General features: G+C 39.1%; 1 protein-coding gene across 7 annotated transcripts in view; it reads right to left on the bottom strand.

Moving 5' to 3' along the window:
- stx1a (syntaxin 1A (brain)) overlaps nt 1–16,645 on the bottom strand; it is a 63,868-nt gene that overhangs the window by 20,315 nt on the left and 26,908 nt on the right. For all 7 annotated transcript variants that reach the window (XR_006096386.1, XR_006096387.1, XR_006096388.1 and 4 more), the window contains exon 3: nt 16,466–16,565. Coding sequence is in view for 4 of the 7 variants with exons in the window: in XM_042413173.1 (XP_042269107.1) it covers nt 16,466–16,565 (100 nt within the window). In the remaining 3 variants the exon portion in view is untranslated. The remainder of the gene's footprint in view (nt 1–16,465; nt 16,566–16,645) is intronic.

Raw genomic sequence — 16,645 nt, 5'->3', positions numbered from 1 at the left:
GAGGCAGACTTCAATAATGATCAATCAAATCAACAAACTCTCTGGCATGGCGCACTGACAGATTCCTAAATGGATGCTGTTCTTGTCCAGAGGGCATAAATGCAAAAGAGACAACCAAAGCGCAGCTGCACAGTTTGCTAAATTCAGTATAAATATATAGCAGCCCAAATAAAAGAAGAAAAGCAATTCATGGAGGTTAAGACACAGCCTGAGGACGCCTCAGGAAGAATCAGCAAGGGACAGTTTACGAGTCTGGTGTGCAAAAAAACACAAAAGTCTCCCATTTAGTTTTTCTCTGCTACTAAATAAATTTCCTGGAGCAGCAACATGTGTGAAAAATAGCTACAAAATGACATTTCTTCTTTTTTTCAAGTTTAGATGTTAATGCTAATGCCACAGCAGAGATTGTTTTAGTGGCTACATCTTTTGTTAGAGATAATTTAACAGAAACACACACATCCTCCACACAGAGGACATACAGTTCTTCTCATCAGTACAATCTTTAAAAAGCGACAGCACTGATGGTCGGGCCGAGTGATTGTCACAGTGCTGCTTATGACAAACTGAAGAATGAACAAATCTGTGTTTTTCTTTCAATCTTCCCTTCCTTCTGTTGCTCATTACAGCTATCAGCAGTTTCATAGTTATATATTACATACACTCCACATATAAGAGTGCACAAAAAAACGAATTAGCTGCAAACCCTTTAGATTTACTGAGCCTCATCTCCCCCGTCAAAAATAAATAAATATTGTGATTATTTTGTCATGTCAAAGAACACAACTTTTGTAACTTGACCACATGTGAAACTGGATTCCAATCTGAAGTGATTGTTTCGACAAGAGCATAGAAAATTAACCAAAAAACAAAATAATATTCTCTTTGGTGATGTAGATGCACATGAACGACTCACTTGACTAAGCTTGTCTAATGACCTTCTTCTTCTTCTTTTGTATTTGCATTTGCATACAAAATGGAAACAGATGAAAATTATATGATTATCATCATTTTCCCAGTGTGCTATCCTAACTATTATAAACCATCTTCCTCTTTGCTATCATTACTTTAAAATGTAGACTGAAACTAGAAATACTGCCTTGCGGTTGTATGCCTCCTCCAATCAGTCAAGTTGCATTTTACATCCATGTCTGTCCAGACTCATATAATATTTGTAGTGAATTTAATAAAAGGTGTTAAGTGTATTTTGTGTTCAAATACTTGGCCAATAAAGCTGATTCTGATATAACACAAAGTTGTAGCCATGACAGTAGACATCCAAAGAAGCTACAAACTCTAAAACGTGGACGCTTCACACACATCTTCAACCCAGCAGCACAGAAGATCTATACAATCACAAACATACATGAACATGAAACCAGTACCATTGTTATGCAGATGACACACAAATTTATGTCCCATTAAAAACCAGTGAAGAAGGCACTTCGTCATCTTTTATCTTTTCTGGCAGAAATGAGGTGCTGGATGTCCCAAAACCGTCTCCGGCTAAACGAAAAGAAATCAGAAATAATTCTCTTCGGTCCAAAAGAAATATCAAACCTACCGGAAACCTGGGTGTAATATTGGACAGTGATCTTTCATTTGAAAAACAAATTACAAATGTTGTTCAATGATGTTTTTATCAACTAAGGAGTATCTCAAAAATCAGGTCGTCCCTGTTCAGTATATGAGCCAGAGCATGGCCTCAGAACCTCGGGAAGGGCTCTGCTGGCTGTTCCTATGTCCTGGCTCAAGACTAAAGGTGACCGGTCTTTTGCAGTCAGGGCCCCTCAGATCTGGAACTCCCGGCCTGAGAATCTGAGGGTTGCAGGATATACATCTTTTAAATCACTTCTCAAAATTTATCTTTTTAAAAAGGCCTTTTATTAATCCTAGCACACCGTTTTATAACATGTCTTACCTGTTTCATTATCACTGTTGTTACTTTATTGTTGTGGATTTTATTCCATTTTATTTTTGTATTATTTGAATTGCCTGATTTTATTTGCCTCAGTCCTGAAATGTTCTAATCTTGGTTCAACCATATACAGCACTTCATAAGTTTGTTGAAAAGTGCTGTATAAATAAAGTTTATTATTTAGCATTATTATTATTATTGTTGCCATTTTAGCACATTGCAAAGAAGTGAGAAGGTCATTTATCATCTTAATGCTATCAGAGAACCAAATCTCCATATGATAACAATCCCCAGGAAGCCAGCAGCCATAAAAGATGGTCCTTAAAAGTCATTCTAGTCAAACTATTCAATCAAACAAAGACTGTCTGCGGTATCTCTTCATAATGAGTTTGTCTCTGCATGGTACCTGCTTCTTTAAGGCTGCATGAATCACAGAGATGAATAAGAGACACAGAATAACTGAAACTCATAGCAAACATCTGCACCCAATTACAGACTGAACCTCAACGGATAATTTAATCACACAGTGCGAGTTACGCTTCAATCACTGATGTTCATTTATTAAAACATAATATTTGCACATATTTTATGATAAGAATGAAGCTTAAAAATGTGTGATGTCTACAGCCACACAGCAAATCCACAGTATACAAATCACACTTTGATGATTAAGAACAGTCAAGACAGCCCACATGGGTAGCATACTGAGCTGAAATCTCATAAATACAAACAAGCAAAAAAAGTGACGATAGGGCCTCATTTTATTCATACTGTAGTAAATAATATATGTCATATGAATCCTAATCAGCAGCTTATACCAGACACCAACCGGGATAAATCCTCTGGCCAGCTTGTATGACAAGGTAAAACTATAACAGCTCAGTGGAAATGGTAAACCTATTACACACAGATCAGCAAAACATGACAACCTTTAATCTGCTTAACAGATGTTTTTCCATATCAGTGAAAATCAGTCTGTGGTGCATACAGCTCAGCGGGACAAAGCTGTGGACATGCAGAGTGCTAACTGATAACTTCGGACTCTTTCACAGATTTAACTTTATATCCATCTGCCACAGCCAGGTGTTTCTTTTCTTTTAAATTCTTTATATTTTCTTTTTTTTTTTTTAAGAATCTGTTTTTTTTTTTACTTTATTTGATAGAGACAATAGAGGTGAGGTGACAGGAAATGAGGGGAGAGGGAGGAGGAATGACAGACAACAAAGGTCCCTAAACGGACATGAACTAGGGGCGTTGCAATTATATGGACAGCATCTTCAAGCCCCTCTCCAGTAAAAAAAAAGTGCTTTGATAATTGTTTCTTCGGTTGGATGTTTGAACTTCACTGTGCAGTATGATGTATATGCAGAGTTTGACACTAGAGGGCTGTTTTCACATTCATCCACTGAAGGTGGAAAGTTTCTCTGTGCTCATTACAAATGTAACTTTAGTCTTAAGTTTAAGACATGTATGTATAAGCAGGATTAGTGACATCACAACTAGCCTAGAGCCAATCGTGGTCCAGTATACAACTTACACAAGCATTATGTAGGAGAAGTGCACATACTGTACACTAAGAATGAACTTTGTAGTGAAACAGGAGACTGTCTTTTTCAATGGGAGGGAGAAGGAAGAGATGTAATTTTATTTTTTTGACAAGCCAATTGCGAGAAACAAATGTATTATTCAAGAGTATTTTTATATCATAAAGATGTCTTTATATCATAAAGGGATCTTTATACTCCTGGGTCACCAGAACGTTCAGGCAGGTGTTGGTGATGTTTCTCAAATATTCAAAGGATCTGTGATTAAAAATAGTCCCCGACAAATACACAATTGACTCCTCTTTTAGTAACCTTTGCTCAAAACTGCTGCTGTTTTAGGACATTATTTAGCCTATTTTTAGAAATGAAGATTTATAATTGTGATCCGTTTTTCTAAGATACAAGTGTTCATTTAGGAACTAATGGTTTTGGGAGTGAGTGCCACAGACAGGCTGGGGACATTGGAAAGTATTGAAAGACTGACTAATGCTCTGTTGGTTTCATACTGTTGGATTTGTTGAAAATGAGAAAAATATAGAGCATGATCACCCTTATTCTTTAAGAAATGTTTAGGAACCAACAATTGTCTCCAGCAAAAAGGAAGGTTACTGATGAGAGCACAAATGTGCAGCGAGGTTAGAAAGAGAAATAACACATCATAGTGAAGTGATACGAGGCTCTTAGGAAATAGAGAGAAACCAATCCGACTGGAACAATCAAACAATAATTAAAAGTACTGAAAACACTGGGATATTAAATTCTACACAAACTAAACATGAAAATTTGATTTTTTCCTCGAGCACACATAACATTACCATATCAATTGTATACATTTGAATATAATTGTGTCTCATGTCAATAATTTTGCTGCTAGTGGAGAGATGTATGCAGCATACACTGAGTTTATCGAGATCAGAGACTGATGTGAAGTGGTGACCTGCGGCCTTCGGGGCACAATATATAAGCAGTGCTCTGTGGTGTGTGTGTGTTTGTGTGTACAGTGAGAGCTGCTTCACAAATGTAAACAGTTATAGCTCACAGATTACCTGCTTAAAACTGTGAGCTGATTAGATTCAGTCTGAATTATCGTTATTAAATAAACTTTTTATTATCATTCTGCATGATGGATTTGTTTGTGGATTTTCCTGACACTGTTTTGTTTGTTCATCTTTGTGTGCTTTTGTGCATGTGTTTGCACAACTTCAGAAACTCAGACGGCTGTAAGGTCTCATTTCTGTGTAACCATAGCAACCTCTGGTAACCTGTTCCATGAGGTCAGCTGCACCAGCATCATGGAGATAATAACATAAAAACTGAGTTTAGTTTTGGGCCATGCATTGAGTGTGTGTGAAAGAGAGAGAGCGCGGTATGTGTGTTAAGGAGTTAGATTAGATTTCTTCCTCGTGGTTACCAAACAGAGGAGGCCAACCTGCTCGATCAAGTGTCTATTCAGTCTCATTATTGGCTGTCTGAAAAGAGGAAGAGTGCAGACACTGATGAATAAGTAGAGGGAGAAGTGAGAGGGAAGCAAATTAGAGGGCAAAACTGAGGAGTCAATTGAGCTGTGGCTTCACACTCCATCCCTCGCCCAGACGCTCTCAAAGGGAATCTTCAGGTCACGCTTGTTGCCATCATTAAGACTGCGTTGCTATGGCGATGTGTGCAGTCGGTCCTCTCGCCGGCTTCAGATTGTTTCAAAGTGGCAGAGGGAAAAAGAGAGCCGGAGAGTGAGAGAGAGACGCTACGAGGCAGGAAGCAATTGATGAAACATGCAAGCACAGAAGATCAAACACATTGTATTCAGGAAAAGTTATACCAGTGTGCTAAATACATTTCTTTGTAAAGGTTATTTGTATGTCCTTTTTGAGACAAAAAGTCAGGAAATAGTATATTTTAAAAAATATATAACTATAAATAAAAAAAATTTATATAATAAAATTATAATATATTTCTATTTTTCAGTAAATCCAATAAAAAGACCAAAAAGGAACTGATGAATAACAAGTATTGCCTGTGTAAACAAAACCTAAAATAAGAAAAAAAGTTTTCTTCTGCGCCATAGACCTCCATTGCCGTCCAAAAACTATTAAAAACACATCGATGAGCCACTGGGAAACATGGACCTCCATTACCATAAAAATGCTAATAAAGCCTTTTTAAAAACTGAAACAATGTCTTTTGTGACCTGTTCAGCATGAACTGGGTCTGCGTATTAAAGGCAGAGTGGAGAGGTGGGTAAGTATTCAGAGATGGACGTGTTGTTAGTTTTGGTCTTTTCATGAGATTTTCTGATAGAAATGCTTTAAATACAACAAGGGCTCTCAACAGGACTGAAAACCAGGACACAGTAACATGCCTATAATGCATGTACCTTACACCACTGAAGCACCAGGATGCATTTGAATAAGATAAAGATTTCTTTATTGTCATTTCTCAGCACTCACATACATTATAACGAAAGTGACCTCTGCATTTGACCCATCCTATAAGCTAGGAGCAGTGGGCAGCCGCAGTGCAGTTCTTGCCAGTGCCTTAGTCAGGGGCACTGACAGGAGTATTAACCCTAATGTACATGTCTTTGGTGGTGGAAGGAAACCGGAGCACCTGGCAGAAACCCACGAAAACACCTACAGGAGAACATGCAAAATCCACACAGAAAGGACCTGTGATGGCTGGAGTTTGAACCCAGGACCCAGCTGTGAGGTAACAGTGCTAACCACTGTGCTGCACCAAATAAGACTATTATTGGTTTCTCCTTGACTGTCAATCAGTAGTGCGTCTTTAACACTGTAGCTGCTATTATTTCATCGACACAATGTGTGTGTGTGTGTGTGTGTGTGTGTCAGTCTGATGTCAAGGTGCCATGACACTGACAAGACACCAAACCGATTCTGTTTTCTTCCGCGCTAACACAGGGTCAATTGCTGCTTTTCCAATCTCTAACTTGCAGCCATTTATCTTTCTCTCTATCTCACAGTCTCTCTCCATCTCCCTCTGCTCTCTCTGTAAATATATTACCAGTCCTTTGTGTGTTTGCTCCGCTTATTGATCGTCTAGAGTCCAGGTGTCTGATGTTTTGGAGAGACAGATTCTGAGCTCATCCCTCAAACATTACTGATATTTGCCTTAGTGCAGGAATACAGTACAGACTCAGGTAATGACAAACTGACAACACAGATAAAGACTAACCACTAAACTACTCCAGGGAAAAGAGTTTCGTGATAACACACACTAACCTTTCCATTGTGACAGTTGTACAGATTTGCTACAGTGAATAACAAGTATTACTATTTAAAATCCTGGTTATAAACTTGTAGACTTTAGACTTTTTCTTTATTCCACAATGACATGTCATTGTGTTATATGGACACACATACAAATAAAAGAAAGAGAAATGGAGCAAGTGTACAGTGGAGCTCGTTGCCAAGTAATGGGCAAATATAATAAAACAAAGAAGGAAATGATAAGAAAGTAAATTAAAAAGTACACTATTCAAAATATTCAGTAGTAACTTAAAAGTAGCCATTATCATTTTAAGAAACTTTGCAAGTTTCTGATGTTCTAGTGTTGAATAATCTCAAACTTAACAGTGGTGGGTATAATCTTACACTATTCTTTAATTAATCTGTTTCTCTCGTTGTCAAATCTAGGACAAACTAATATAGTATGTGATGAAACTCATAAAGTACATGATCTTGGGAAATTATCACGTAAATCTCTCGTCTTTGTGGCAGATCATGGCTACCACATCCAATTTAGACAAATTAGTTCCTTACACTGGGCTGTCCCCCCAAATATATACATATATTTTAAAAAAAACATCAGTTTTAAAGGGGAAGTGCAGCAATTTTACATATTAACGTCTTGTTACAGGTCTCAAGGAAAACTACTGCATATGTGAAAAAAGTTGTATAAAGCCTTTTGTGGCTCCAGAGGGAGCTGCGAAAAAAACTGATTAATTTATGTGATTTCATTGGTTGAGGCTGAAGACTGCAAATTTGAAAAGTCTCAGGATGTGGTGTTAGACAGAGGTGAGGTTATTAGACCTTTGTAGGCTGCACCTCATCTCTGCTGTCAGCATTCAATTTGCATTGTGGGTAAGGGGGGGGGGTTGTCCATATAACGTTGTTCTCTGGCAGAAAAGCGCTGGCAGGGTGCCAGGGAGCGCTTCATCCCCGCGCACCCAGCGCTTTTTTGATGAAACGCTGTGCATGGGTTTTGTTTCTATGACAACAATATCTTGACAACATATTACCACTCTAACCACTGTTGTATGATAGACTAGCATCGCCCCTTTGCTTTTTATTATCTATTTGTTATTCTTAGGCTACTATTTATTTGTTTGACATTGTTTTTTCACCATGAGTACTGATGAGAGGACGCCCCATCTAATATGCGATTGGTTGCCTAAAGAGCAGCGACAGTGACAACACCAGCATCTTTCTGAAGAGTTCAGAGATTTTCGACTAGAAGTGCTCAGTGTGGCTGCACAAAGCAGTCGGAGCGCTCTGAAAAAAGACGTTTTCTCTAGGTGGGCACATACGCTCTCTCCTCACTGGGAACATCTGAAAAAGACAGTGGCACTCAGAAAAAAATGTGGTATGGACACTCAGCCTAATGTTAGACCAGGTTTTGCCAAAGAATAATGCGACTCCAGTTCTGCTGCTGATTTTGATCTCTTATAAACAACCTATAGTTATGACACTGAAGGTTTTTATAAACTTAAAGAATAACAGTCCTGATGATCCATATCCTTGAATCTGAGGTTAACTTCAGGGAAACTTCATGTATTCTGGATTGTTATCCTCAAAATCATGCCATGAATAATAACCCAATGTGTTTACACTTGGCAATCCATTTTGACTGATATTTATCATTGTCATATAGTTTCTGTTTCAAGTAAAACACAGTACATCTTTTTTTGGGGTGCCACTCAAGAACAGATGTGAGTGTTTTACCTAAATCAGTTTCTGTTAACAACCCCCCTCCTGCTTTCTTACAACCTCTTCCTCTCCTGCAACATCTTCTGAGACAGTGAAACAGGGTTGCTGTGAGTTAACATAACACTATCACTGTCACTTTGAAAAATACCCCTGGCTCCCAACACTTGACATTTCAATCTAGATCAGAGCACTAACACCACACGCCTCTCGCTGACCGCTGGCTCAGGAGCCAAGAGGACAGAGGGCAGTTAAACTGATTTATCCCTGCATGAATGAGTTATCTTACTCGCTTTGACCTCCATTGTGTGTGTGTGTCTCTCACTTCAAGAGGGATCTTATTATTCCACAGGATGAAGCCATGTCTTCAATGGCTATAACACTACATCAGCTTGGACATTATGAGGGAGATGTAAGAGACAGGAAAACAGAGAGAGAGACAAAGATAAAACAAATAAAGATGGTTGAGGAAGAACAAAAGACAACAGAGAAAAGCTGGGGGGAACTTACACAACACTTTCAAATTTTGGTTGAGGGTGGATGAGCTTTGGCAAACAGTACTCCGAGGGTGGGAGCACGCTCAGCCAAAAACTGACTCTAGAAATAGTAACACTCACAGGCTGCAATTAAAACAAGCATCTCCAGAGCTGCGAGTTGAGGACTTTTACGAGTCAGAGAAAAGATGCTCATTAGAAACAGGAGGCTGAGATGTCAGAGGGAGCAAACGCTAAGTGGTTGGAAAAACAGACTGAGAAATGTTATTAAATAAACTCCAAGTATCAGTGTTAAGGAGCAGATTCTCTGCATCTAATTAAACTAGTAAATTTTGCAGAGACATGATGGCAGCTCAAACTGTGGATTCTGTACTTAATTATATTTTATATATGAGAGTAATTTTTTGTGAACAACTGCAACTCTCAGGTCATCTTTGGTCCTCCTATTATATTTGAAAGTTAACATCCCTTCCATTTTTTAACACAAACATCTGTCTGCTCCACTGGTTTTGAGTGAAAATGCAAATGTGAAAATGGAATGATGAACAAACAACAGGATGTTTCATTTTGAGTTAATGTTAACATTTATTTGTGGACCAATTTTCTGGCAGATAGCAGTTGGAGCAGGACATTATTTGATCCAAAACTCTGCAGCCAGGTTGCTAAGAGAAAACAAAAAGTCCTGGTTTTCTATTAGTTTTACATCACTTTACTTGTATAGAAAGCACTACAAGTTCTTACACCAGGATACTTGTCTCATATGCTTTTAAAGTACAAACCAGGAAGGCACATTAAGTGCACTGGGATCAGTCTTTTATGATCACTGTTCAGGTTTCCTCCTACAGTCCAAAGACGTGCATGTTAGGCTAATTGGAGACTGATCGTGAGTGTGATTGTCTGTCTACATGTGTCAGATTTAATGCATGGATGGATTATCTTGATTAATGGTTATTATAGCAGTGTTTCTCCTATATTCATTCTTTTGAATAAATTATGAATAAATCATAAGCGCTGCTGCTAAAATTTCACACGATCATTAATATCAATGGGCTACTAATGATTTTCACTTGCACACTGCGTGAGCATGATAACGCCCCACTACTACCCCTTATCGTGGAATTGTTTTGAGTCATCCTCCCTCTCCTCATTCTTCAACGGACATCTCCATGAAAGTTACTGGAATAAGAGTAAAGTAGCTCCATTAAGGAAGAGGGCAGTGCGTAATGTGTGTGCGTAGAGAGTGAGTGGTTGAGGGAGCGGCAGAAAAGTGATGTGAATGCGAGCAGAGCACATGAAAAGCTTAGCAGTAAGTTGTCAATCTGGACTAGTGGCGGTTTGGGGAAAAAAATTATTCTTAAATGTATCGTGATGTGGACGTGGACGATTCTGCATCGATTCACAAATGTCAAAAAATCGATTTTCTAAATGTTAGTTAATAACGTGATGTTGACGCAAGGAAAAAGGTGGAAGTCAACTGCGAGAGCAGTATAGCACCTAGACAGTCTACAGTGAACACACGCTAGAGTTATATTGCAGTTCATCTTAAAAATAAGGCAGCTTTTGCAAGCGTTTTTTGATTTAATGACTAATAATTACCTTTGCAAGATGAACATGAAGTACATTGTGAACGTTCTACGCCATCACTCAGAGAGTAACATTAGCAGAGTGAAGCTGCGGCACAAACAACTTCTCTGAAGTGAAGAAACTAACTCAGTACTCTGTCTGTTTCACCTTGACAACCCTGCGTCCACTCAGCATCTTGGACAGCGATGTCTTTCTCCAGAGCTAACGGCGCAGCAGAGAGGCTGCTATCCACCGCTGAAGACATGACGTTAATAACAACACAGCAGAGCACTCCTCCTCCCCTCATTTGGTTATTCTCATACAGGCAGGAGACTGCTTTCAAATCAATTCATTCAAATGAAGTTAACTCTTTAAAATAAAAAGGCTGTGGTCCATTTATCTTATCTGCCGGTTATGTTTCATATTGTATTTCAGTGGACTAAGGACACCAATGAATGGTTCGGCACACAGTTTACTGGAGCAAGAGACTGAAAATAGTGCCCCCTTTTCTATTCAATCAAGAATCGATTCTGAATTGAATCAGACACCAAAGTATCAGAACTCCATCAAATCGTGAGATTCCCAAAGATTCCCACCCCTACTTTAAGGTGGACCAGCTATTCTCATTTTAGTGTAAATCTCAGCTACTCTTAGATAGACAACGGAGAAATGTTTGGCTGCTAAGTCTCCTCCCAGTTTTGCCCCCATTCTTTACTGCCTCCACCCACTCCCCCCGCTGCCCCAAAGCAGTCAACCTAGGGGAAACACTGTATTTAGTTTAGTTTATAAGTTGATAAAGAGTAGGGTGAACTACTTTTTCAGGTTAACTTTAGCTTATAAAATTGTGTCTTTGTGCTGCTGATCAACTTTTTCTAATAAATTATAGTCTGTAGTTCACAAAATTTAAAAGTATATACTGAAATAATGTATTTTCTGGATATGACTATACTATAGTGTTATATTTCCTTTATTGCTCTAAAGAAGAACGATGTACATTGATGTGTCTTTCAAGTATCAAAAACTGGTCTGATGTTTAGATAAAATGATGCAATGCTACAGAACTGGCTCAACACATCTTTACTTCCCTCCAGTGAGGATACTGATGATAGATGTCTAACCTGCAACTGGAGACGGGAATTGACAGTTTGGAAGAGATGAGCCGTACTTTGTTATCAGACCACAGAAACACAGAGTCGGTGAGTAAATTCACTATCTGATACAATACATGAGTCACTGTAGAGCAAAAGAGAGGAACTGGACATGTTGACGACAGGAAAACAGTGAGTCAAACATGGGAAAAAATCTAAAACCATTTTCTCAGTCTCACAAAGACTTTTCCCAGCACCACACTCCTCTAATGTTGATTAAACAATAACTCAAAGGTTTTAATACCTCAACCTACTCAAATACTGTGTTTCATTTCATACCAGCCTTCCCTATGACCCCAGACTCTCCTGGGGAAAGCTAGGGAGTAAAGGCTACTGATGCTCTTGCAGGAGAGGCAATCATTCCTGACTTTTGACCTTTCATTATGAAATCTATCACCAACTTTCATCATTGATCAAAATAATGGGAAGCAACGCTGCACAAGGCCAATAAACCATACAAGAAAAGTAAAACAAATAATGCAATTATTTCATGGAAGATGTGAATTCAATCATGTTTCTAAATATAAAAATGCATTTGTGTCTTCCCTTCCTGCATTAGAGGAATGCGCTCATGAAGAAACGCAGATTCAATACCCATTATGATCTGATGGCTATTACCTAATCTGTCATCATTATTGAACCTACTACTGCCCACTGCTGCTGAGCGCAGCCCACACAAAACAGGCAACACACAAATCCTTAACAAGCAAAACAAGCACACATACCCTATATTGCAATTCCCTGGTGGAAATTTGCTATGCCTCATCTAGAGGAGTGGGTAAACCGTGATATGGGATAATGTGTAATGCAGGGGCGATGGTAATATTACACAGAGGCTGTGTTTGTGTGTGTGTGTGTGTGTGTCAAAATGAGTGTGTGTATTAATTCCGGCTCCGCAAGTGGGTTGGAATTAACTCCGTGGAGATCACCAGGAAATGTCTCAGTCAGCGAGCACAACAGCTTCCCCAGCAGAGGGGGAGGAGGAGAGAGGAAGGAGGAGAGGCCGGGGTCATGAAGCTGGCCAGGTGGGTGGTAGCTGGGGACATGTGATGCAATATGAAACTGATAAACCGTGACAGAAACAGAGGGTTTAGTGGCCAACAATGTTACGCTGAGTTCTGGGGGAAAAAAGTCATTTTGTGTGTGTGATTCCCTACTACTCCTCCATTATCCTGTTTATGAGCAGACTGCAGGGAAAATAAATGACACTGTGATCATCCTCGCTCTTGCTATCACACACTCTAAGTCTCAGCGCCTGTTTCAGTGACATCCATGATACATGTTTTTTTATGTAGGAGAGAGAAAGAGTGAAGAGAGGAGGACTTATGAGAAACTACTGTGAAAAAAAAATACGAGAGAAGAAGAGGGCTCATTCTCATCAGGAAGGAGATGAAGTTCAATTTGGTGAGAGGAATAAGCTCTGAAGTTACAGCAGAGGCAGAGCAGACTCCTTTACAACACAAGGGAGGAAAAAAAAACAGCAAAGACTTTATAATGCAAAAAACAGACTTAAAAAGCGGAATATGAAGAAAGAAAAAAAAAATTAAAGACCACACTGACCTTTCATGTAAGCAGCATTTTCGAAACAACATTAGTTGTTAAAATACATTAGATTTCATGTTAAAATGTCATTGCACAAGTAGTTGTGATGACGCATTTCAGTGCAAGCCGCAGCACAAAAATGTCACTTACACACTGTTTCCACAGTAGTCGGCACACATATACACACAACTACGCAAACACACTGCTAAGTTCGTATGATCTCGACAGACAGGCACACACACACGCCGACGCCATGTTAAACGAGTCATATGCTACTAATTTTCCATGACTAATACAAGGAAATGTAAGTCTGCAAGGATTACGTTCACAGGCAACGTTTTGTTTTGTTTTTTTCTCAGATATTGGGGGAGACCAAACACAGCTAAAAGAAGAGTGCATGTTGCATAATCACCAGGTGGCCAGAAACACGACCACAAATTAATGATAATGTTGCTCCCTAATGCATATGCTGGAGGTATTAATAAGGAACTGTTTGCTAACAAGTTCACCATATAAGCTTAAAAGGTGATAATATGTCATTGCTGTGTTTACAGCTTTCTTCTGCTGCCAAAAAAGGTATTACTGCAAGCAAAAACCACCTTGTGTCCCTTATGTAATTCAAGAACCTGGACGTAACCTATAAACATTAATTATGCTTTAGTTGCAAGGAGCAGATACTGTTGGGAACACTAATGAGAAACATTGACAATGAACTTTTTGCAAAAACACTCAATATAAATGATTGTTTTAGTTCTTCTTTTCTACTGAAGTAATTTTTCCCCATTTTCTCTCAATCTCTCAATCTTTGAACACCCATATCCATGTGTACTGCAGTCCTTGTCACTGCTTGTTATATTCATTAAAAATGTAATCTCGGTAGCATTGTTTCCAAACAAAATGTATGCAGATTATTTATACAGTAGCCTACCAGTTAAAAGTTTGAGAAAGTGTGTCCAAACTTTTGACTGGCACTGTAGGAAAAAGGGTTACACACTTACAAAGACACACATACACACTCAAACTATATAAAATGCTCTTAAGGAGATAGAGCAGTGTCTGCACTGCGGGTAATAAGATGAATCTCAATTACCACAATGCAACAGGCTCACAGTGAAAAACATACTGACCTCCGTGTAATGAACAACCCTGACATTTACATCAGCTGCTGACTGATGTGCATTTATCAGGCAGACACACACAGACACAACATTGATTTCAGTCACAAAGAAGACGACTTGTAGAAGGATTTGTATCTTAAACGCAGCACCTTGCCGAGATGTGTCATCGGCTAGTTGAAGGGCTCGTCTGATGCCTGCTGCTGCAAGCAGATCGATGCTTTTTCAGGTAGATGACAGGTAGGGGATCAGGGGGAGGAAGAGGATTGGGGGATGTTACTAGTATGAGTAACATCCCCCTTGTGAGAGTAGGGATCTAGATCAATGCCCTGACATAAACGAGAGAGGAGGAGGTGTTACAGAACAGAGGTGGGGGAGTAGGAAGATCGGAGGGAAGATGGCAGCACTTTACAGCATCAAGCACGGATTCAGCAAAAGCAAAATGGAGAGTAGTTGAAATTGGTAAAGATAAGAGAGAAACTGAGAAATATGGCAGACGGTGTTAACAGCAGGTGAAGAGGTAATGACAGAACTAAAGAGCAATGGAGGGGGAGCAGAAAAGTGAAGAAAATGGACAAACATGAGATTTCACTGTGAGAGCATGGACGCTCAAAAGAACAGAGAGGACTGATTGGTTCTCTGACTTCTGTCACAGCCTCCATCAACAAGCAGGCTTTTTGCTTTGTGACAAATTGTTCTTTAATTGCTCAATTTCTTTTCTTTTTGTTTTTTTTTTGTTTTTTTTTTGTTCAGTAGAATCTGCCACTATTGTCAGGCTCTTTGCTGCTGATGTACATTAGAGGCATACAAAATAGTGACTTTTTGGCTTCATTCTCTTTCTGCTTCTCTGACTTATTAATGAGTCATTGCAGTATTAAATATTAATGTTATCATTAAGAAGCTATAGGATTATAGGTCTGTAGAAAAGGGTCAGTCTTGGCTTGGACAATGTAACCTCCTCTGGATGAATCGATAAATAAATTCATGATGAATCACACTTTTTGGAAATAAAGATGGGTGACAGATTAAGGAAAAAACAACATAATGTGCTCCATGTTCCCTCATTTGGTGCTTTGATGATGGTGGTGCTGAGCGTTGTCTGGCATGCCCAGACACATGCACATTCCTGGTAGTTACTAACATGAAAATAAGAAAATGTGAAAGATTTTGAGCTCTTGTATCCAGGCTTTCCAAGAAGTAGTGTCCAGTGCATATAGTCAACGCGAACGGTCCCATATCATTAGTAAAACAAGACTATGAGTCCATGCTATCGACTCTGAGCCTGTACTTGCTTTGAGCTAAATGCTAATTGAGCTCATGTTTGTCCAGCGTGTTACAAGCCAACATTTGCTAATTAGCAATAAAAGCAAAGTATAGCTGTGGCTGATGGGAATGTCATTAGTTTCGCAGGTATTTGACCCTAAACAAAAGTACTGGACAAACTAATCTGATGACAGCGCTAGATTAAAAGTCAGAGGACCACTTTAGTTTGTACAATTCATCCTGAGGAGGACAGGAATGTGCCAAATTTCATGGCAGTACACCAAATAGATATTGAGATATTTCACTCAAAACTGCAAATGTCAAACTCATGGTGGTACTAAATCAAAAAGTCACCAAAGTCAGTAGGATTCATCCTCTGGAAACTTCCAATTTCAAGGCAATCCATCCAAATTGCCATCCATAGAATCAAACTGTGAGTGTGGCTCCAAATGCCCGCATATCAACAAAAAACTATTAGAAGCTCTTCAGATGCAAAGAAAATACATGCACAAAAGGTCTAAATGTGACTAAATGTGGTAACCAAATCTGAAAAAATGTGAAAAAAGTGAACGTTTCTGTAATAAGATCATTGTCAGCCCAACTCCAACTTTATATTTCTGCTGTTCATCTGGTGAAAAAATAAAATGATCTCCATTGCCATAACTTTCCAGAGCTGTAAAATCCATCCTAATAGTATTGTAACCCACTTTGAAGTGTTCTGGCATCTGATCAGCTTTCAAATATCACTCCAACTGACCTTCCTGGATTGTATTTCATCGTCTCACTGGTACCTGAAGCAACACGCCTAAACCACTGCAGTCCATTATGTTTTTCTAACACGGGGCTGCTTTCAGTTTGAACACTGTTCTAAAATCTTAAATTATTGTTGAGTTGACAAAATGAAACACGGAGAGATATAAAATACATAAAAACAGCCTTACTCTCATCAGGGTTGGGTGAGGCGAGGATGGCGCTGTGCTTCCTCTTCACCTCCTCAACTTTCTCTGCCAGAGACTCGATAAAACCCCGGATCTCCTCCACCTGTTAAGAGAGAGAGAGGATAAGAGAGCAAAAGGTGCTTTAGATCTGCTCTGCACACAGAGGCAGGAAGTACCAGTGAT

This window comes from Thunnus maccoyii, chromosome 6, assembly GCF_910596095.1.
Source record: "Thunnus maccoyii chromosome 6, fThuMac1.1, whole genome shotgun sequence".
In the NCBI taxonomy this organism is placed as follows: Eukaryota; Metazoa; Chordata; class Actinopteri; order Scombriformes; family Scombridae; genus Thunnus; species Thunnus maccoyii.
This window is presented reverse-complemented; position numbering and strand designations above follow the sequence as displayed.